The sequence below is a fragment of the Scyliorhinus torazame genome, chromosome 4 (assembly GCF_047496885.1).
Source record: "Scyliorhinus torazame isolate Kashiwa2021f chromosome 4, sScyTor2.1, whole genome shotgun sequence".
Taxonomy (NCBI): domain Eukaryota; kingdom Metazoa; phylum Chordata; class Chondrichthyes; order Carcharhiniformes; family Scyliorhinidae; genus Scyliorhinus; species Scyliorhinus torazame.
Genome location: NC_092710.1, coordinates 358,729,556 through 358,753,338, shown reverse-complemented (window position 1 = coordinate 358,753,338; position 23,783 = coordinate 358,729,556). Strand labels below are relative to the sequence as shown.

Here is a 23,783-nt window from a genome sequence, read left to right as displayed (position 1 = left end):
AGGGTCACTGTGCCCGGGGAGAGGGTCACTGTGTCCGGGGAGAGGGTCCCTGTGCCGGGGGAGAGGGTCACTGTGCCCAGGGAGAGGGTCACTGTGCCCGGGGAGAGGGTCACTGTGCCCGGGGAGAGGGTCACTGTGCCCGGGGGGCCGGGGGGGAGCGTCCCTGTGCCCGGGGAGAGGGTCACTGTGCCCGGGGGGCCGGGGGGGAGCGTCCCTGTGCCCGGGGAGAGGGTCACTGTGCCCGGGGAGAGGGTCACTGTGCCCGGGGAGAGGGTCACTGTGCCCGGGGAGAGGGTCACTGTGCCCGGGGAGAGGGTCACTGTGCCCGGGGAGAGCGTCACTGTGCCCGGGGAGAGCGTCACTGTGCCCGGGGAGAGCGTCACTGTGCCCGGGGAGAGGGTCACTGTCCCCAGGGAGCAGGGGGAGAGGGTCACTGTCCCCAGGGAGCAGGGGGGAGAGCGTCACTGTGCCCGGGGGGCCGGGGGGGAGGGTCACTGTGCCCGGGGAGAGGGTCACTGTGCCCAGGGAGAGGGTCACTGTGCCCAGGGAGAGGGTCACTGTGCCCGGGGAGAGCGTCCCTGTGCCCGGGGGGCCGGGGGGGAGCGTCCCTGTGCCCAGGGAGAGGGTCACTGTGCCCAGGGAGAGCGTCACTGTGCCCGGGGAGAGCGTCACTGTGCCCAGGGAGAGCGTCACTGTGCCCGGGGAGAGCGTCCCTGTGCCCAGGGGGCCGGGGGAGAGCGTCACTGTGCCCAGGGAGAGCGTCACTGTGCCCAGGGGGCCGGGGGAGAGGGTCACTGTGCCCAGGGAGCAGGAGGAGAGGGTCACTGTGCCCAGGGAGCAGGGGGAGAGGTTCACTGTGCCCAAGGGGCCGGGGGAGAGGGTCACTGTGCCCAGGGTGCAGGGGGAGAGGGTCACTGTGCCCGGGGAGAGCATCACTGTGCCCAGGGAGAGCGTCACTGTGCCCGGGGAGAGCGTCACTGTGCCCAGGGAGAGGGTCACTGTGCCCGGGGAGAGCGTCACTGTGCCCAGGGAGAGCGTCACTGTGCCCAGGGAGAGCGTCACTGTGCCCGGGGAGAGCGTCCCTGTGCCCAGGGGGCCGGGGGAGAGCGTCACTGTGCCCAGGGAGAGCGTCACTGTGCCCAGGGGGCCGGGGGAGAGGGTCACTGTGCCCAGGGAGCAGGAGGAGAGGGTCACTGTGCCCAGGGAGCAGGGGGAGAGGTTCACTGTGCCCAAGGGGCCGGGGGAGAGGGTCACTGTGCCCAGGGTGCAGGGGGAGAGGGTCACTGTGCCCAGGGAGCAGGGGGAGAGGTTCACTGTGCCAAGGGAGCCGGGGGAGAGGGTCACTGTGCCCAGGGAGCCGGGGGAGAGGATCACTGTGCCCAGGGAGCCGGGGGAGAGGGTCACTGTCCCCAGGGAGCAGGGGGAGAGGGTCACTGTGCCCAGGGAGCCGGGGGAGAGGGTCACTGTGCCCAGGGAGCAGGGGGAGTGGGTCACTGTGCCCAGGGAGCAGGGGGAGAGGGTCACTGTGCTCAGGGAGCAGGAGGAGAGGGTCACTGTGCCCAGGGAGCAGGAGGAGAGGGTCACTGTGCCCAGGGAGCAGGGGGAGAGGGTCACTGTGCCCAGGGAGCAGGGGGACACGGGATCTGCACGGGGGGACAGGGCATTTGGGTCACATCAGCAGGGTTCTGAGGTTCCCCTCCGGATCTACACCAGCAAACTCTTCCCCAAACATTATGGACTATGGATGGAGGAGGAAGTGGAGGAGCAGACCCCGGAGTTGGGGGTTGATGCCCTGGCATGCCCCCGGGTTTCCTTGGTATTGTCAGTGCCCATCCTAACCAAGGTGGTGTTGGGTGCCCACAGCAGAGCCAGCCTGTGCTGGGCTGGCTCCCAGAACTTTGCCCATGGCCTTCTGACCCTGACGTGCCAGCGGCAGCTGATTCTGCTGCGGCAAGGCGAAGTCCCCATTGTGCCCTATCACCCTTTGTTCGGTGAGGACAGTGGCGAGGTCTTTGGTCACCTCATGGAGCTGGTTGTCCTGGAGTGCCAGCCCGTTCTGCAAGGAGTGCTCTCTGTCAACACCAGCCTGCTTCTGACTGAGTTCAAGGATCCCAACCAGCTGCCGTCCAATGAGCTCCAGTCAGTGAGGCCAGTCCAGCCACTCTGTGTTTCCGATTTTGCCCATTACACCAGTGCCCTTTGGGGGGCTGGCTTCATGCTGGAGGGTAAAACACTCGACTCCGACATGAAGACTTTCCTACAGGCCTTGGAATGCAGGCTGGAAGTGACGTTGGCTGACTTGTCTGGACTGATCGAGAATGGGAAGCTTCATAGCAGAGCCGTGGCTTATCAACCGTACGGCCTGGATGCCGATAACCTGCTGGTCCTGACCAAGCCGTCTCTGCAGCGACTGGGCCTGTTCAACCGTGAGTGGGTCCTCGTCTCCTTGCTGGACGTGGCTACGGAGAAGGAGCGGGGGATACAAGCTGAGGCGGAGGCAGGAAGCTGCAGCGGTCCGGGGGCATTGGGAAGCAGCCCTGACAGCTGTCTGAACGTGCGGCTGGCCTTGGTGTTTGTGGTGGAAGCGGCAGAGTTGGCAGACAACGTGGCAGCAATCTCACATGCCCTGTGGTTTAACATTTCCAATGGATCTCCGGTGCCAACCTCCAACGGAATGCTGAAACTCAAGGTGCGGAGCCGGAACTTGGGGGAAGGGAATACAGCATTGTAACCTGGTCTGACTCCACTCTGTGATCAATGTAGGAATTTCACATATATTATTTGGTACAGTAAGGGTTAATATAATAATCTTTATTATTGTCACAAGTAGGCTTACACTAACACTGCAATGAAGTTACTGTGAAAATCCCCTCGTCGCCACATTCCGGCGCCTGTTCGGGTCACAGAGGGAGAATTCAGAATGTCCAATTCACCTAACAGCACGTCTTTCGGGACTTGTGGGAGGAAACCGGAGCACCCGGAGGAAACCCACGCAGACACGGGGAGAACGTGCAGACTCTGCACAGACAGTGACCCAAGCCGGGAATCGAACCCGGGTTAGTGTGTGTGACAGTGCTGCAGCAGTGTTTCTAAAAATCCTGGTTTGCTGGACGAGACTTTTGTGGAGCCAGAGGTGCAATTAAGGCATTGTAAAGGCTTGGGGCTACTGAAGTTTTGCTTGGATTAAGAGGCTTCCCTGTGGAGTCTTGGATTAGAGGCAACGGCCGCAATTTAGCCCCCGTGTTGGGCCCGGCGCGGAGCTGGGCGCAACGGGTGAATCCCGCAACACCTGTCCCTTAAAACAGTCTCAAAGAACATCTCTGAAGCAAGGGTGCCTGGGTCTGCGAACCGCATTTCAAAGTGGATTGGATTGGATTGGATTTGTTTATTGTCCCGTGTACCGAGGTACAGTGAAAAGTATTTTCCTGCGAGCAGCTCAACAGATCATTAAGTACATGAGAAGAAAAGGGAATAAAAGAAAATACATAATAGGGCAACACAAGGTACACAATGTAACTACATAACACCGGCATCGGGTGAAGCATACAGGGTGTAGTGTTAATGAGGTCAGTCCATAAGAGGGTAGTTTGGGAGTCTGGTGACAGTGGGGAAGAAGCTGTTTTTGAGTCTGTTCGTGCGTGTTCTCAGACTTCTGTATCTCCTGCCCGATGGAAGAAGTTGGAAGAGTGAGTAAGCCGGGTGGGAGGGATCTTTGATTATGCTGCCCGCTTTCCCCAGGCAGCGGGAGGTGTAGATGGAGTCAGTGGATGGGAGGCAGGTTTGTGTGATGGACTGGGCGGTGTTCACGACTCTCTGAAGTTTCTTGCGGTCCTGGGCCGAGCAGTTGCCATACCAGGCTGTGATGCAGCCCGATAGGATGCTTTCTATGGTGCATCTGTAAAAGTTGGTAAGGGTTGATGTGGACATGCCGAATTTCCTTAGTTTCCTGAGGAAGGATAGGCGCTGTTGTGCTTTCTTGGTGGTAGCGTCGATGTGGGTGGACCAGGACAGATTTTTGGAGATGTGCACCCCTAGGAATTTGAAACTGCTAACCATCTCCACCTCGGAGTGGGTTGAGAGCGGAGGTTGTTTTGTTGTTTGAGTGAGAGTAAAGATAGAAGTTAAGGGTTATTGTCTCACTGAATTAATGAGAATTGTTTAAGGGGTAATTGTACGCTATTTTCTGGTGTGTTGTTAAGATTTTAACACTGTGTCAGTAATAAAAGTTTGTTTGAATATCAGAACACTATATAAACATAGAACATAGAAAATACAGCACAGAACAGGCCCTTCGGCCCACGATGTTGTGCCGAACCTTTGTCCTAGATTAATCATAGATTATCATTGAATTTACAGTGCAGAAGGAGGCCATTCGGCCCTTTGAGTCTGCACCGGCTCTTGGAAAGAGCACCTCCTGGCGTGAAGTATTCTTTTCTCACAGCCGTGCAAAATTACAATAAGATATTGGCGTTTCTGTCCAGTGTCCTAGCAACTGTTGGGGTCTGGTCTGGGATTGTAATAATTCCAACAACCCCACATTAACAAGAGGACATTCAGCTCCTTGAGTCTGTTACATAAATAGGGACACAGGAATTAGAAGCAGAGGTCGGTAACTCAGCCCCCCCAGCATGCTCCGCCATTCATTCACAAATATATCGACTTCTTGAAACCATTTAATGACTCAGATTCCACTACGGGGGCAGCGAGTTCCACACATTCACCCCCCTCGGCGAGAAGTAGTTCCTCCTCATCTCAGTTCTAAATCTACCGCCTTGCAACCTGTATCTGTGACCTAGATTGCGGAGTCTGCACGTTCTCACCGTGCCTGCGGGGGTTTCCTCCGGGTGCTCCGGTTTCCTCCCACAAGTCCCGAAAGACGTGCTGTTGGTGAATTGGACATTCTGAATTCTCCCTCTGTGACCCGAACAGGCGCTGGAATGTGGCGACTAGGAGCTTTTCACAGTAACTTCATTGCAGTGTTAGTGTAACCTTGCTTGTGACAATAATAAAGATTATTATTATAGATTTCCCCAGAAGGGGAATATTTGGTCTATGTTTATCAATCCCTTTTAGTATTTTCTATACCGCGATCAGCTCCCCTCTCATTCTACTAAACTCACCCAAGCATAAACACAAACTGTTTAATCTCTCCTCACACGTCAGCCCTTCGTCCCCAGAAACATAGGAACAGGAGTGGGCCATTCAGCCCGTCAGGACCCCTCACTCCTTACTGGCTCTCTCCTAACTCCTGCCCCAGGACAGGCCCCCCCCCCGCCACCAGAACAGAGCTGACCCTCCGTGACTGACCCCCCACCCCCCTCCAGGACAGAGCTGACCCTCCGTGACTGACCCCACACTGCCCCGTCCCCAGGACAGAGCTGACCATCAGTGACTGACCCCACACTGCCCCGCCCCCAGGACAGAGCTGACCCTCCGTGACTGACCCCACACTGCCCCGCCCCCAGGACAGAGCTGACCCTCAGTGACTGACCCCCCACCCCTCTCCAGGACAGAGCTGACCCTCAGTGACTGACCCCACACTGCCCCTCCCCAGGACAGAGCTGACCCTCAGTGACTGCCCCTCCCCCTCCGGGACAGAGCTGACCCTCAGTGACTGACCCCCCACTGCCCCTCCCCTCCGGGACAGAGCTGACCCTCAGTGACTGACCCCCCTCCCCCTCCGGGACAGAGCTGACCCTCAGTGACTGCCCCTCCCCCTCCGGGACAGAGCTGACCCTCAGTGACTGCCCCTCCCCTCCGGGACAGAGCTGACCCTCAGTGACTGCCCCTCCCCCTCCGGGACAGAGCTGACCGTCAGTGACTGACACCCCACCCCCCTCCGGGACAGAGCTGACCCTCAGTGACTGCCCCTCCCCTCCGGGACAGAGCTGACCCTCAGTGACTGACCCCCCTCCCCCTCCGGGACAGAGCTGACCCTCAGTGACTGCCCCTCCCCTCCGGGACAGAGCTGACCCTCAGTGACTGCCCCTCCCCTCCGGGACAGAGTTGACCCTCAGTGACTGACCCCCCTCCCCCTCCGGGACAGAGCTGACCCTCAGTGACTGCCCCTCCCCTCCGGGACAGAGCTGACCCTCAGTGACTGCCCCTCCCCCTCCGGGACAGAGCTGACCGTCAGTGACTGACACCCCACCCCCCTCCGGGACAGAGCTGACCCTCAGTGACTGCCCCTCCCCTCCGGACAGAGCTGAACCTCAGTGACTGCCCCTCCCCTCCGGGACAGAGCTGACCCTCAGTGACTGACCCCCCTCCCCCTCCGGGACAGAGCTGACCCTCAGTGACTGCCCCTCCCCTCCGGGACAGAGCTGACCGTCAGTGACTGCCCCTCCCCTCCGGGACAGAGCTGACCCTCAGTGACTGCCCCTCCCCTCCGGGACAGAGCTGACCCTCAGTGACTGACCCCCCTCCCCCTCCGGGACAGAGCTGACCCTCAGTGACTGCCCCTCCCCTCCGGGACAGAGCTGACCCTCAGTGACTGCCCCTCCCCTCCGGGACAGAGTTGACCCTCAGTGACTGACCCCCCTCCCCCTCCGGGACAGAGCTGACCCTCAGTGACTGCCCCTCCCCTCCGGGTCAGAGTTGACCCTCAGTGACTGACCCCCCTCCCCCTCCGGGACAGAGTTGACCCTCAGTGACTGACCCCCCTCCCCCTCCGGGACAGAGTTGGCCCTCAGTGACTGCCCCTCCCCTCCGGGACAGAGCTGACCGTCAGTGACTGCCCCTCCCCTCCGGGACAGAGCTGACCCTCAGTGACTGCCCCTCCCCTCCGGGACAGAGCTGACCCTCAGTGACTGCCCCTCCCCTCCGGGACAGAGCTGACCCTCAGTGACTGCCCCTCCCCTCCGGGACAGAGCTGACCCTCAGTGACTGCCCCTCCCCTCCGGGACAGAGCTGACCCTCAGTGACTGCCCCTCCCCTCTGGGACAGAGCTGACCCTCAGTGACTGCCCCTCCCCTCCGGGACAGAGCTGACCGTCAGTGACTGACCCCCCTCCCCCTCCGGGACAGAGCTGACCCTCAGTGACTGCCCCTCCCCTCCGGGACAGAGCTGACCCTCAGTGACTGACCCTCCCCTCTGGGACAGAGCTGACCCTCAGTGACTGCCCCTCCCCCTCCGGGACAGAGCTGACCCTCAGTGACTGCCCCTCCCCCTCCGGGACAGAGCTGATCCTCAGTGACTGCCCCTCCCCTCCGGGACAGAGCTGACCGTCAGTGACTGACCCCCCTCCCCCTCTGGGACAGAGCTGACCCTCAGCGACTGCCCCTCCCCCTCCGGGACAGAGCTGACCGTCAGTGACTGACCCTCCCCTCCGGGACAGAGCTGACCGTCAGTGACTGACCCCCCTCCCCCTCCGGGACAGAGCTGACCCTCAGTGACTGACCCCCCTCCCCCTCCGGGACAGAGCTGACCTTCAGTGACTGACCCCCCTCCCCCTCCGGGACAGAGCTGACCCTCAGTGACTGCCCCTCCCCTCCGGGACAGAGCTGACCCTCAGTGACTGACCCCCCTCCCCCTCCGGGACAGAGCTGACCCTCAGTGACTGACCCCCCTCCCCCTCCGGGACAGAGCTGACCCTCAGTGACTGCCCCTCCCCTCCGGGACAGAGCTGACCCTCAGTGACTGCCCCTCCCCTCCGGGACAGAGCTGACCCTCAGTGACTGACCCCCCCTCCGGGACAGAGCTGACCCTCAGTGACTGCCCCTCCCCTCCGGGACAGAGCTGACCGTCAGTGACTGACCCCCCTCCCCCTCCGGGACAGAGCTGACCCTCAGTGACTGCCCCTCCCCTCCGGGACAGAGCTGACCCTCAGTGACTGCCCCTCCCCTCCGGGACAGAGCTGACCGTCAGTGACTGACCCCCCTCCCCCTCCGGGACAGAGCTGACCCTCAGTGACTGCCCCTCCCCTCCGGGACAGAGCTGACCGTCAGTGACTGACCCCCCTCCCCCTCCGGGACAGAGCTGACCCTCAGTGACTGACCCCCCTCCCCCTCCGGGACAGAGCTGACCCTCAGTGACTGCCCCTCCCCTCCGGGACAGAGCTGACCGTCAGTGACTGACCCCCCTCCCCCTCCGGGACAGAGCTGACCCTCAGTGACTGCCCCCCCTCCCCCTCCGGGACAGAGCTGACCGTCAGTGACTGCCCCTCCCCTCCGGGACAGAGCTGACCCTCAGTGACTGCCCCTCCCCTCCGGGACAGAGCTGACCCTCAGTGACTGCCCCTCCCCTCCGGGACAGAGCTGACCCTCAGTGACTGCCCCTCCCCTCCGGGACAGAGCTGACCCTCAGTGACTGGGATAAATCGATGCTGAAAGTGTTTTGTTGGATTGCAGCGTTTTTACCAGCCACCCGGTGTGAAGACTGAGCTGGGGGATAGTCGCTCAGCACTGTCTGTACCTCCACTGGCTAAGGAACTGCACCTGGAGGTGATCTTCTCCCCAACATACAACGCCAGGGATGTGTATGACGGTGTGCTGTTTGAACATTTTAAAACACAGAGGTTAGTGCTCCGTATGTGTGAGTGAGCAGAGAGATGCATGTGGGCAGTGTCGATATTCCCGAGGATATACAGTGCTAGTGTCGATATTCCCGAGGTTATACAGTGCTGGTGTCGATATTCCCGAGGTTATACAGTGCTAGTGTCGATATTCCCGAGGATATACAGTGCTAGTGTCGATATTCCCGAGGTTACACAGTGCTAGTGTTGATATTCCCCAGGTTACACAGTGCTAGTGTCGATATTCCCCAGGTTACACAGTACTAGTGTCGATATTCCCGAGGTTACACAGTACTAGTGTCGATATTCCCCAGGTTACACAGTGCTAGGGTCGATATTCCCCAGGTTACACAGTGCTAGTGTTGATATTCCCCAGGTTACACAGTGCTAGTGTCGATATTCCCCAGGTTATACAGTGCTTGTGTCGATATTCCCCAGGTTATACAGTGCTAGTGTCGATATTGCCCAGGTTATACAGTGCTAGTGTCGATATTCCCGAGGTTATACAGTACTAGTGTCGATATTCCCGAGGTTCTACAGTGCTGGTGTCGATATTCCCGAGGTTATACAGTACTAGTGTCGATATTCCCCAGGTTATACAGTGCTAGTGTCGATATTCCCGAGGTTATACAGTGCTAGTGTCGATATTCCCGAGGTTACACAGTGCTAGTGTCGATATTTCCCAGGTTACACAGTACTAGTGTCGATATTCCCGAGGTAACACAGTGCGAGTGTCGATATTCCCGAGGTTACACAGTGCTAGTGTCGATATTCCCCAGGTTATACAGTACTAGTGTCGATATTCCCCAGGTTATACAGTGCTAGTGTCGATATTCCCGAGGTTATACAGTGCTAGTGTCGATATTCCCGAGGTTACACAGTGCTAGTGTCGATATTCCCCAGGTTACACAGTACTAGTGTCGATATTCCCGAGGTAACACAGTGCGAGTGTCGATATTCTCGAGGTTACACAGTGCGAGTGTCGATATTCCCCAGGTTATACAGTGCGAGTGTCGATATTCCCGAGGTTACACAGTGCGAGTGTCGATATTCCCGAGGTTATACAGTGCTAGTGTCGATATTCCCGAGGTTATACAGTGCGAGTGTCGATATTCCCGAGGTTACACAGTGCGAGTGTCGATATTCCCCAGGTTATACAGTGCTAGGGTCGATATTCCCCAGGTTACACAGTACTAGTGTCGATATTCCCCAGGTTACACAGTGCTAGTGTCGATATTCCCGAGATTATACAGTGCTTGTGCCGATATTCCCCAGGTTACACAGTACTAGTGTCGATATTCCCGAGGATATACAGTGCTGGTGTCGATATTCCCGAGGTTACACAGTGCTAGTGTCTATATTCCCCAGGTTACAAAGTGCAGGTGTCGATATTCCCGAGGTTACACAGTGCTCGTGACGATATTCCCCAGGTTACACAGTGCTAGTGTCGATATTCCCGAGGTTATACAGTGCTAGTGACGATATTCCCCAGGTTATACGGTGCTAGTGTCGATATTCCCCAGGTTACACAGTGCTAGTGTCGATATTCCCCAGGTTATACAGTGCTAATGCCGATATTCCCGAAGTTACACAGTATTAGTGTCGATATTCCCCAGGTTACACAGTGCTAGTGACGATATTCCCCAGGTTATACGGTGCTAGTGTCGATATTCCCCAGGTTGCACAGTGCTAGTGTCGATATTCCCCAGGTTATACAGTGCGAGTGTCGATATTCCCCAGGTTACACAGTGCGAGTGTCGATATTCCCGAGGTTACACAGTGCGAGTGTCGATATTCCCGAGGTTATACAGTGCTAGTGTCGATATTCCCGAGGTTATACAGTGCGAGTGTCGATATTCCCGAGGTTACACAGTGCGAGTGTCGATATTCCCCAGGTTATACAGTGCTAGGGTCGATATTCCCCAGGTTACACAGTACTAGTGTCGATATTCCCCAGGTTACACAGTGCTAGTGTCGATATTCCCGAGATTATACAGTGCTTGTGCCGATATTCCCCAGGTTACACAGTACTAGTGTCGATATTCCCGAGGATATACAGTGCTGGTGTCGATATTCCCGAGGTTACACAGTGCTAGTGTCTATATTCCCCAGGTTACAAAGTGCTAGTGTCGATATTCCCGAGGTTACACAGTGCTCGTGACGATATTCCCCAGGTTACACAGTGCTAGTGTCGATATTCCCGAGGTTATACAGTGCTAGTGACGATATTCCCCAGGTTATACGGTGCTAGTGTCGATATTCCCCAGGTTACACAGTGCTAGTGTCGATATTCCCCAGGTTATACAGTGCTAATGCCGATATTCCCGAAGTTACACAGTATTAGTGTCGATATTCCCGAGGTTATACAGTGCTAGTGACGATATTCCCCAGGTTATACGGTGCTAGTGTCGATATTCCCCAGGTTACACAGTGCTAGTGTCGATATTCCCCAGGTTATACAGTGCTAATGCCGATATTCCCGAAGTTACACAGTATTAGTGTCGATATTCCCCAGGTTACACAGTGCTAGTGACGATATTCCCCAGGTTATACGGTGCTAGTGTCGATATTCCCCAGGTTGCACAGTGCTAGTGTCGATATTCCCGAGGTTATACAGTGCTAGTGTCGATATTCCCCAGGTTACACAGTGCGAGTGTCGATATTCCCCAGGTTACACAGTGCTAGTGTCGGTATTCCCCAGGTTACACAATGCTAGTGTCGATATTCCCCAGGTTATACAGTGCAAGTGTCGATATTCCCGAGGTTATACAGTGCTAGTGTTGATATTCCCCAGGTTATACAGTGCTAGTGTTGATATTCCCGAGGTTATACAGTGCTAGTGTCGATATTCCCGAGGTTACACAGTGCTAGTGTCGATATTCCCCAGGTTATACAGTGCAAGTGTCGATATTCCCGAGGTTATACAGTGCTAGTGTTGATATTCCACAGGTTATACAGTACTAGTGTCGATATTCCCGAGGTTATACAGTGCTAGTGTTGATATTCCCCAGGTTATACAGTGCTAGTGCCGATATTCCCGAGGTTATACAGTGCTAGTGTCGATATTCCCCAGGTTACACAGTGCTTGTGTCGATATTCCCGAGGTTACACAGTGCTAGTGTCGATATTCCCGAGGTTATACAGTACTAGTGTCGATATTCCCGAGGTTATACAGTGCTAGTGTCAATATTCCCCAGGTTATACAGTGCTAGTGTCGATATTCCCCAGGTTACACAGTGCTTGTGTCGATATTCCCGAGGTTACACAGTGCTAGTGTCGATATTCCCGAGGTTATACAGTACTAGTGTCGATATTCCCGAGGTTATACAGTGCTAGGGTCGATATTCCCGAGGTTACACAGTGCTGGTGTCGATATTCCCAAGGTTACACAGTACTAGTGTCGATATTCACCAGGTTACACAGTGCGAGTGTCGATATTCCCGAGGTTATACAGTGCTAGTGCCGATATTCCCGAGGTTATACAGTGCTAGTGTCGATATTCCCACGGTTATACAGTGCTAGTGTCGATATTCCCGAGGTTACACTGTACTAGTGTCGATATTCCCAAGGATATACAGTGCTGGTGTCGATATTCCCGAGGTTATACAGTGCTAGTGTCGCTATTCCCGAGGTTACACAGTACTATTGTCGATATTCCCGAGGTTATGCAGTGCTAGTGTCGGTATTCCCGAGGTTACACAGTACTAGTTTCGATATTCCGAAGGATATACAGTGCTGGTGTCGATATTCCCGAGGTTATACAGTGCTAGTGTCGATATTCCCGAGGTTACACAGTACTAGTGTCGATATTCCCGAGGTTATACATTGCTAGTGTCGATATTCCCGAGGTTACACCGTACTAGTGTCGATATTCCCAAGGATATACAGTGCTGGTGTCTATATTCCCGAGATTATACAGTGCTAGTGTCGCTATTCCCGAGGTTACACAGTACTATTGTCGATATTCCCGAGGTTATACAGTGCTAGTGTCGGTATTCCCGAGGTTACACAGTACTAGTTTCGATATTCCCAAGGATATATAGTGCTGGTGTCGATATTCCCGAGGTTATACAGTGCTAGTGTCGATATTCCCGAGGTTACACAGTTCTAGTGTCGATATTCCCGAGGTTATACATTGCTAGTGTCGATATTCCCGAGGTTACACCGTACTAGTGTCGATATTCCCAAGGATATACAGTGCTGGTGTCGATATTCTCGAGATTATACAGTGCTAGTGTCGATATTCCCCAGGTTACATAGTGCTAGTGTCGATATTCCCAAGGTTATACAGTGCTAGTGTCGATATTCCCCAGGTTATACAGTGCTAGTGTCGATATTCCCCAGGTTATACAGTGCTAGTGTCGATATTCCCGAGGATATACAGTGCTAGTGTCGATATTCCCGAGGTTACACAGTGCTAGTGTCGATATTCCCGAGGATATACAGTGCTAGTGTCGATATTCCCGAGGTTACATAGTGCTAGTGTCGATATTCCCGAGGTTATACAGTGCTAGTGTCGATATTCCCCAGGTTATACAGTGCTAGTGTCGATATTCCCCAGGTTACACAGTGCTAGTGTCGATATTCCCCAGGTTACACAATGCTAGTGTCGATATTCCCGAGGTTCTACAGTGCTGGTGTCGATATTCCCGAGGTTATACAGTGCTAGTGTCGATATTCCCAAGGTTATACAGTGCTAGTGTCGATATTCCCGAGGTTACACAGTGCTAGTGTCGATATACCCCAGGTTACACAATGCTAGTGTCGATATTCCCCAGGTTATACAGTGCTAATGTCGATAGTCACGAGGTTACATAGTGCTAGTGTCGATATTCCCCAGGTTATACAGTGCAAGTGTCGATATTCCCCAGGTTACACAATGCTAGTGTCGATATTCCCGAGGTTATACAGTGCAAGTGTCGATATTCCCCAGGTTATACAGTGCTGGTGTCGATATTCCCGAGGTTATACAGTGCTAGTGTCGATATTCCCCAGGTTATACAGTGCAAGTGTCGATATTTCCACGGTTATACAATGCTAGTGTCGATATTCCCGAGGTTATACAGTGTGAGTGTCGATATTTCCGAGGTTGCACAGTGCTAGTGTCGATATTCCCCAGTTTATACAGTGCAAGTGTCGATATTCCCGAGGTTATACAGTGCTAGTGTCGATATTCCCCAGGTTACACAGTGCTAGTGTCGATATTCCCGAGGTTACACAGTGCTCGTGTCGATATTCCCCAGGTTACACAGTGCTAGTGTCGATATTCCCGAGGTTATACAGTGCTAGTGACGATATTCCCCAGGTTATACGGTGCTAGTGTCGATATTCCCCAGGTTACACAGTGCTAGTGTCGATATTCACCAGGTTATACAGTGCTAATGCCGATATTCCCCAGGTTATACAGTGCTAATGTCGATAGTCACGAGGTTACATAGTGCTAGTGTCGATATTCCCCAGGTTATACAGTGCAAGTGTCGATATTCCCCAGGTTACACAATGCTAGTGTCGATATTCCCGAGGTTATACAGTGCAAGTGTCGATATTCCCCAGGTTATACAGTGCTGGTGTCGATATTCCCGAGGTTATACAGTGCTAGTGTCGATATTCCCCAGGTTATACAGTGCAAGTGTCGATATTTCCACGGTTATACAATGCTAGTGTCGATATTCCCGAGGTTATACAGTGCGAGTGTCGATATTTCCGAGGTTGCACAGTGCTAGTGTCGATATTCCCCAGTTTATACAGTGCAAGTGTCGATATTCCCGAGGTTATACAGTGCTAGTGTCGATATTCCCCAGGTTACACAGTGCTAGTGTCGATATTCCCGAGGTTATACAGTGCTAGTGTCGATATTCCCGAGGTTACACAGTGCTAGTGTCGATATTCCCCAGGTAACAAAGTGCTAGTGTCGATATTCCCCAGTTTATACAGTGCTAGTGTCGATATTCCCCAGGTTACACAGTGCTAGTGTCGATATTCCCGAGGTTATACAGTGCTAGTGACGATATTCCCCAGGTTATACAGTGCTAGGGTCGATATTCCCCAGGTTACACAGTGCTAGTGTCGATATTCCCGAGGTTATACAGTACTAGTGTCGATATTCCCGAGGTTATACAGTGCTAGTGTTGATATTCCCGAGGTTACACAGTGCTGGTGTCGATATTCCCGAGGTTACACAGTACTAGTGTCGATATTCACCAGGTTACACAGTGCGAGTGTCGATATTCCCGAGGTTATACAGTGCTAGTGACGATATTCCCCAGGTTATACAGTACTAGTGTCGATATTCCCACGGTTATACAGTGCAAGTGTCGATATTCCCGAGGTTACACTGTACTAGTGTCGATATTCCCAAGGATATACAGTGCTGGTGTCGATATTCCCGAGGTTATACAGTGCTAGTGTCGCTATTCCCGAGGTTACACAGTACTATTGTCGATATTCCCGAGGTTATACAGTGCTAGTGTCGATATTCCCGAGGTTACACAGTACTAGTTTCGATATTCCCAAGGATATACAGTGCTGGTGTCGATATTCCCGAGGTTATACAGTGCTAGTGTCGATCTTCCCGAGGTTACACAGTACTAGTGTCGATATTCCCGAGGTTATACAGTGCTAGTGTCGATATTCCCGAGGTTACACCGTACTAGTGTCGATATTCCCAAGGATATACAGTGCTGGTGTCGATATTTCCAAGGTTATACAATGCTAGTGTCGATATTCCCGAGGTTATACAGTGCGAGTTTCGATATTTCCGAGGTTGCACAGTGCTAGTGTCGATATTCCCCAGTTTATACAGTGCAAGTGTCGATATTCCCGAGGTTTTACAGTGCTAGTGTCGATATTCCCGAGGTTATACAGTGCTAGTGTCGATATTCCCCAGGTTACACAGTGCTAGTGTCGATATTCCCGAGGTTATACAGTGCAAGTGTCGATATTCCCCAGGTTACACAATCCAATGTCGATATTCCCGAGGTTATACAGTGCAAGTGTCGATATTCCCCAGGTTATACAGTGCTAGTGTCGATATTCCCGAGGTTATACAGTGCTAGTGTCGCTATTCCCCAGGTTATACAGTGCTAGTGTCGATAATCCTGAGGTTATACAGTGCTCGTGTCGATATTCCCGAGGATATACAGTGCTAGTGTCGATATTCCCGAGGTTACACAGTGCTAGTGTCGATATTCCCGAGGATATACAGTGCTAGTGTCGATATTCCCGAGGTTACATAGTGCTAGTGTCGATATTCCCGAGGTTATACAGTGCTAGTGTCGATATTCCCCAGGTTATACAGTGCTAGTGTCGATGTTCCCCAGGATACACAGTGCTAGTGTTGATATTCCCCAGGTTACACAATGCTAGTGTCGATATTCCCGAGGTTCTACAGTGCTGGTGTCGATATTCCCGAGGTTATACAGTGCTAGTGTCGATATTCCCCAGGTTATACAGTGCTAGTGTCGATATTCCCGAGGTTACACAGTGCTAGTGTCGATATTCCCGAGGTTATACGGTGCTAGTGTCGATATTCCCGAGGTCATACAGTGCTAGTGTCGATATTCCCGAGGTTATACAGTGCTAGTGTCGATATTCCCCAGGTTACACCGTACTAGTGTCGATATTCCCCAGGTTATACAGTGCTAGTGTCGATATTCCCGAGGTTATACAGTGCTAGTGTCGATATTCCCGAGGTTATACAGTGCTAGTGTCGATATTCCCGAGGTTATACAGTACTCGTGTCGATATTCCCGAGGATTACACAGTACTAGTGTCGATATTCCCCAGGTTACACAGTGCTAGTGCCGATATTCCCGAGGTTACACAGTACTAGTGTCGATATTCCCCAGGTTACACAGTGCTAGTGTCGATATTCCCCAGGTTATACAGTGCTAGTGTCGATATTCCCGAGGTTATACGGTGCTAGTGTCGATATTCCCGAGGTTATACAGTGCTAGTGCCGATATTCCCGAGGTTATACAGTGCTAGTGTCGATATTCCCGAGGTTATACAGTGCTAGTGTCGATATCCCGAGGTTATACAGTGCTAGTGTCGATATTCCCGAGATTACACAGTGCTGGTGTCGATATTCCCCAGGTTACACAGTGCTAGTGTCGATATTCCCCAGGTTATACAGTACTAGTGTCGATATTCACGAGGTTATACAGTGCTAGTGTCGATATTCCCGAGGTTATGCAGTGCTAGTGTCGATATTCCCGAGGTTATACAGTGCTAGTGTCGATAATCCTGAGGTTATACAGTGCTCGTGTCGATATTCCCGAGGATATACAGTGCTAGTGTCGATATTCCCGAGGTTACACAGTGCTAGTGTCGATATTCCCGAGGATATACAGTGCTAGTGTCGATATTCCCGAGGTTACATAGTGCTAGTGTCGATATTCCCGAGGTTATACAGTGCTAGTGTCGATATTCCCCAGGTTATACAGTGCTAGTGTCGATGTTCCCCAGGATACACAGTGCTAGTGTTGATATTCCCCAGGTTACACAATGCTAGTGTCGATATTCCCGAGGTTTTACAGTGCTGGTGTCGATATTCCCGAGGTTATACAGTGCTAGTGTCGATATTCCCCAGGTGAGACAGTGCTAGTGTCGATATTCCCGAGGTTACACAGTGCTAGTGTCGATATTCCCGAGGTTATACGGTGCTAGTGTCGATATTCCCGAGGTCATACAGTGCTAGTGTCGATATTCCCGAGGTTATACAGTGCTAGTGTCGATATTCCCCAGGTTATACAGTGCTAGGGTCGATATTCCCCAGGTTACACAGTGCTAGTGTCGATATTCCCGAGGTTATACAGTGCGACTGTCGATATTCCCCAGGTTATACAGTGCTGGTGTCGATATTCCCGAGGTTATACAGTGCTAGTGTCGATATTCCCCAGGTTATACAGTGCTAGTGCCGATAGCCCCGAGGTTATACAGTGCTAGTGTCGATATTCCCCAGGTTACACCGTACTAGTGTCGATATTCCCCAGGTTATACAGTGCTAGTGTCGATATTCCCGAGGTTATACAGTGCTAGTGTCGATATTCCCGAGGTTATACAGTGCTAGTGTCGATATTCCCGAGGTTATACAGTACTCGTGTCGATATTCCCGAGGATTACACAGTACTAGTGTCGATATTCCCCAGGTTACACAGTGCTAGTGCCGATATTCCCGAGGTTACACAGTACTAGTGTCGATATTCCCCAGGTTACACAGTGCTAGTGTCGATATTCCCCAGGTTATACAGTGCTAGTGTCGATATTCCCGAGGTTATACGGTGCTAGTGTCGATATTCCCGAGGTTATACAGTGCTAGTGCCGATATTCCCGAGGTTATACAGTGCTAGTGTCGATATTCCCGAGGTTATACAGTGCTAGTGTCGATATCCCGAGGTTATACAGTGCTAGTGTCGATATTCCCGAGGTTATACAGTGCTGGTGTCGATATTCCCCAGGTTACACAGTGCTAGTGTCGATATTCCCCAGGTTATACAGTACTAGTGTCGATATTCACGAGGTTATACAGTGCTAGTGTCGATATTCCCGAGGTTATGCAGTGCTAGTGTCGATATTCCCGAGGTTATACAGTACTAGTGTCGATATTCCCCAGGTTACACAGTGCTAGTGTCGATATTCCCGAGGTTATACAGTGCTAGTGTCGATATTCCCCAGGTTACACAGTGCTAGTGTCGATATTCCCCAGGTTACACAGTACTAGTGTCGATATTCCCCAGGTTACACAGTGCTAGTGTCGATATTCCCCAGGTTACACAGTACTAGTGTCGATATTCCCGAGATTACACAGTGCTAGTGTCGATATTCCCCAGGTTACACAGTGCTAGTGTCGATATTCCCGAGGTTATACAGTACTAGTGTCGATATTCCCCAGGTTATACAGTGCGAGTGTCGATATTCCCCAGGTTATACAGTACTAGTGTCGATATTTCCGAGGTTATACAGTACTTGTGTCGATATTCCCGAGGTTACACAGTGCTAGTGTCGATATTCCCGAGGTTACACAGTGCTAGTGTTGATATTCCCGAGGTTACACAGTGCGCGTGTTGATATTCCCCAGGTTATACAGTAGTAGTGTCGATATTCACGAGGTTACACAGTACTAGTGTCGATATTCCCCAGGTTACACAGTGCTAGTGTTGATATTCCCCAGGTTATACAGTACTAGTGTCGATATTCCCCAGGTTACACAGTACTAGTGTCGATATTCCCGAGTTATACAGTGCCAATGACGATATTCCCCAGGTTGCACAGTGCTGGTGTTGATATTCCCGAGGTTATACAGTCCTAGTGTCGATATTCCCTATGTTACACAGTGCTAGTGTCGATATTCCCCAGGTTACACAGTGCTAGTGTCGATATTCCCGAAGTTACACAGTGCTAGTGTCGATATTCCCGAAGTTATACAGTGCGAGTGTCGATATTCCCTAGATTACACAGTACTAGTTTTGATATTCCCGAGTTATACAGTGCTAGTGTCGATATTCCCCAGGTTACACAGTGCTAGTGTCGATATTCCCCAGGTTACACAGTGCTAGTGTCGATATTCCCGAAGTTACACAGTGCTAGTGTCGATATTCCCCAGGTTACACAGTGCTAGTGTCGATATTCCCCAGGTTACACAGTGCTAGTGTCGATATTCCAGAGGTTACACAGTGCTAGTGTCGATATTCCCCAGGTTACACAGTGCAAGTGTCGATATTCCCCAGGTTACACAATGCTAGTGTCGATATTCCCGAGGTTATACAGTGCAAGTGTCGATATTCCCCAGGTTATACAGTGCTGGTGTCGATATTCCCGAGGTTATACAGTGCTAGTGTCGATATTCCCCAGGTTATACAGTGCAAGTGTCGATATTTCCACGGTTATACAATGCTAGTGTCGATATTCCCGAGGTTATACAGTGCGAGTGTCGATATTTCCGAGGTTGCACAGTGCTAGTGTCGATATTCCCCAGTTTATACAGTGCAAGTGTCGATATTCCCGAGGTTATACAGTGCTAGTGTCGATATTCCCCAGGTTACACAGTGCTAGTGTCGATATTCCCGAGGTTATACAGTGCTAGTGTCGATATTCCCGAGGTTACACAGTGCTAGTGTCGATATTCCCCAGGTAACAAAGTGCTAGTGTCGATATTCCCCAGTTTATACAGTGCTAGTGTCGATATTCCCCAGGTTACACAGTGCTAGTGTCGATATTCCCGAGGTTATACAGTGCTAGTGACGATATTCCCCAGGTTATACAGTGCTAGGGTCGATATTCCCCAGGTTACACAGTGCTAGTGTCGATATTCCCGAGGTTATACAGTACTAGTGTCGATATTCCCGAGGTTATACAGTGCTAGTGTTGATATTCCCGAGGTTACACAGTGCTGGTGTCGATATTCCCGAGGTTACACAGTACTAGTGTCGATATTCACCAGGTTACACAGTGCGAGTGTCGATATTCCCGAGGTTATACAGTGCTAGTGACGATATTCCCCAGGTTATACAGTACTAGTGTCGATATTCCCACGGTTATACAGTGCAAGTGTCGATATTCCCGAGGTTACACTGTACTAGTGTCGATATTCCCAAGGATATACAGTGCTGGTGTCGATATTCCCGAGGTTATACAATGCTAGTGTCGCTATTCCCGAGGTTACACAGTACTATTGTCGATATTCCCGAGGTTATACAGTGCTAGTGTCGATATTCCCGAGGTTACACAGTACTAGTTTCGATATTCCCAAGGATATACAGTGCTGGTGTCGATATTCCCGAGGTTATACAGTGCTAGTGTCGATCTTCCCGAGGTTACACAGTACTAGTGTCGATATTCCCGAGGTTATACAGTGCTAGTGTCGATATTCCCGAGGTTACACCGTACTAGTGTCGATATTCCCAAGGATATACAGTGCTGGTGTCGATATTTCCAAGGTTATACAATGCTAGTGTCGATATTCCCGAGGTTATACAGTGCGAGTTTCGATATTTCCGAGGTTGCACAGTGCTAGTGTCGATATTCCCCAGTTTATACAGTGCAAGTGTCGATATTCCCGAGGTTTTACAGTGCTAGTGTCGATATTCCCGAGGTTATACAGTGCTAGTGTCGATATTCCCCAGGTTACACAGTGCTAGTGTCGATATTCCCGAGGTTATACAGTGCAAGTGTCGATATTCCCCAGGTTACACAATCCAATGTCGATTTTCCCGAGGTTATACAGTGCAAGTGTCGATATTCCCCAGGTTATACAGTGCTAGTGTCGATATTCCCGAGGTTATACAGTGCTAGTGTCGCTATTCCCCAGGTTATACAGTGCTAGTGTCGATAATCCTGAGGTTATACAGTGCTCGTGTCGATATTCCCGAGGATATACAGTGCTAGTGTCGATATTCCCGAGGTTACACAGTGCTAGTGTCGATATTCCCGAGGATATACAGTGCTAGTGTCGATATTCCCGAGGTTACATAGTGCTAGTGTCGATATTCCCGAGGTTATACAGTGCTAGTGTCGATATTCCCCAGGTTATACAGTGCTAGTGTCGATGTTCCCCAGGATACACAGTGCTAGTGTTGATATTCCCCAGGTTACACAATGCTAGTGTCGATATTCCCGAGGTTCTACAGTGCTGGTGTCGATATTCCCGAGGTTATACAGTGCTAGTGTCGATATTCCCCAGGTTATACAGTGCTAGTGTCGATATTCCCGAGGTTACACAGTGCTAGTGTCGATATTCCCGAGGTTATACGGTGCTAGTGTCGATATTCCCGAGGTCATACAGTGCTAGTGTCGATATTCCCGAGGTTATACAGTGCTAGTGTCGATATTCCCCAGGTTACACCGTACTAGTGTCGATATTCCCCAGGTTATACAGTGCTAGTGTCGATATTCCCGAGGTTATACAGTGCTAGTGTCGATATTCCCGAGGTTATACAGTGCTAGTGTCGATATTCCCGAGGTTATACAGTACTCGTGTCGATATTCCCGAGGATTACACAGTACTAGTGTCGATATTCCCCAGGTTACACAGTGCTAGTGCCGATATTCCCGAGGTTACACAGTACTAGTGTCGATATTCCCCAGGTTACACAGTGCTAGTGTCGATATTCCCCAGGTTATACAGTGCTAGTGTCGATATTCCCGAGGTTATACGGTGCTAGTGTCGATATTCCCGAGGTTATACAGTGCTAGTGCCGATATTCCCGAGGTTATACAGTGCTAGTGTCGATATTCCCGAGGTTATACAGTGCTAGTGTCGATATCCCGAGGTTATACAGTGCTAGTGTCGATATTCCCGAGATTACACAGTGCTGGTGTCGATATTCCCCAGGTTACACAGTGCTAGTGTCGATATTCCCCAGGTTATACAGTACTAGTGTCGATATTCACGAGGTTATACAGTGCTAGTGTCGATATTCCCGAGGTTATGCAGTGCTAGTGTCGATATTCCCGAGGTTATACAGTACTAGTGTCGATATTCCCCAGGTTACACAGTGCTAGTGTCGATATTCCCGAGGTTATACAGTGCTAGTGTCGATAATCCTGAGGTTATACAGTGCTCGTGTCGATATTCCCGAGGATATACAGTGCTAGTGTCGATATTCCCGAGGTTACACAGTGCTAGTGTCGATATTCCCGAGGATATACAGTGCTAGTGTCGATATTCCCGAGGTTACATAGTGCTAGTGTCGATATTCCCGAGGTTATACAGTGCTAGTGTCGATATTCCCCAGGTTATACAGTGCTAGTGTCGATGTTCCCCAGGATACACAGTGCTAGTGTTGATATTCCCCAGGTTACACAATGCTAGTGTCGATATTCCCGAGGTTTTACAGTGCTGGTGTCGATATTCCCGAGGTTATACAGTGCTAGTGTCGATATTCCCCAGGTTATACAGTGCTAGTGTCGATATTCCCGAGGTTACACAGTGCTAGTGTCGATATTCCCGAGGTTATACGGTGCTAGTGTCGATATTCCCGAGGTCATACAGTGCTAGTGTCGATATTCCCGAGGTTATACAGTGCTAGTGTCGATATTCCCCAGGTTATACAGTGCTAGGGTCGATATTCCCCAGGTTACACAGTGCTAGTGTCGATATTCCCGAGGTTATACAGTGCGACTGTCGATATTCCCCAGGTTATACAGTGCTGGTGTCGATATTCCCGAGGTTATACAGTGCTAGTGTCGATATTCCCCAGGTTATACAGTGCTAGTGCCGATAGCCCCGAGGTTATACAGTGCTAGTGTCGATATTCCCCAGGTTACACCGTACTAGTGTCGATATTCCCCAGGTTATACAGTGCTAGTGTCGATATTCCCGAGGTTATACAGTGCTAGTGTCGATATTCCCGAGGTTATACAGTGCTAGTGTCGATATTCCCGAGGTTATACAGTACTCGTGTCGATATTCCCGAGGATTACACAGTACTAGTGTCGATATTCCCCAGGTTACACAGTGCTAGTGCCGATATTCCCGAGGTTACACAGTACTAGTGTCGATATTCCCCAGGTTACACAGTGCTAGTGTCGATATTCCCCAGGTTATACAGTGCTAGTGTCGATATTCCCGAGGTTATACGGTGCTAGTGTCGATATTCCCGAGGTTATACAGTGCTAGTGCCGATATTCCCGAGGTTATACAGTGCTAGTGTCGATATTCCCGAGGTTATACAGTGCTAGTGTCGATATCCCGAGGTTATACAGTGCTAGTGTCGATATTCCCGAGGTTATACAGTGCTGGTGTCGATATTCCCCAGGTTACACAGTGCTAGTGTCGATATTCCCCAGGTTATACAGTACTAGTGTCGATATTCACGAGGTTATACAGTGCTAGTGTCGATATTCCCGAGGTTATGCAGTGCTAGTGTCGATATTCCCGAGGTTATACAGTACTAGTGTCGATATTCCCCAGGTTACACAGTGCTAGTGTCGATATTCCCGAGGTTATACAGTGCTAGTGTCGATATTCCCCAGGTTACACAGTGCTAGTGTCGATATTCCCCAGGTTACACAGTACTAGTGTCGATATTCCCCAGGTTACACAGTGCTAGTGTCGATATTCCCCAGGTTACACAGTACCAGTGTCGATATTCCCGAGATTACACAGTGCTAGTGTCGATATTCCCCAGGTTACACAGTGCTAGTGTCGATATTCCCGAGGTTATACAGTACTAGTGTCGATATTCCCCAGGTTATACAGTGCGAGTGTCGATATTCCCCAGGTTATACAGTACTAGTGTCGATATTTCCGAGGTTATACAGTACTTGTGTC

At 51.4% G+C, this 23,783-nt stretch overlaps 1 protein-coding gene across 1 annotated transcript in view; it reads left to right on the top strand.

The window, feature by feature from the left end:
• Positions 1 to 454: 454 nt before the first annotated feature.
• Positions 455 to 23,783, top strand: part of pex6 (peroxisomal biogenesis factor 6) — a gene marked incomplete at its 5' end in the record, with an annotated part of 335,015 nt that continues 311,686 nt past the window's right edge. The window contains 2 exons of the mRNA XM_072500606.1: positions 455 to 2,689; positions 8,349 to 8,515. Of these exons, the coding sequence (XP_072356707.1) occupies positions 455 to 2,689; positions 8,349 to 8,515 (2,402 nt within the window). The remainder of the gene's footprint in view (positions 2,690 to 8,348; positions 8,516 to 23,783) is intronic.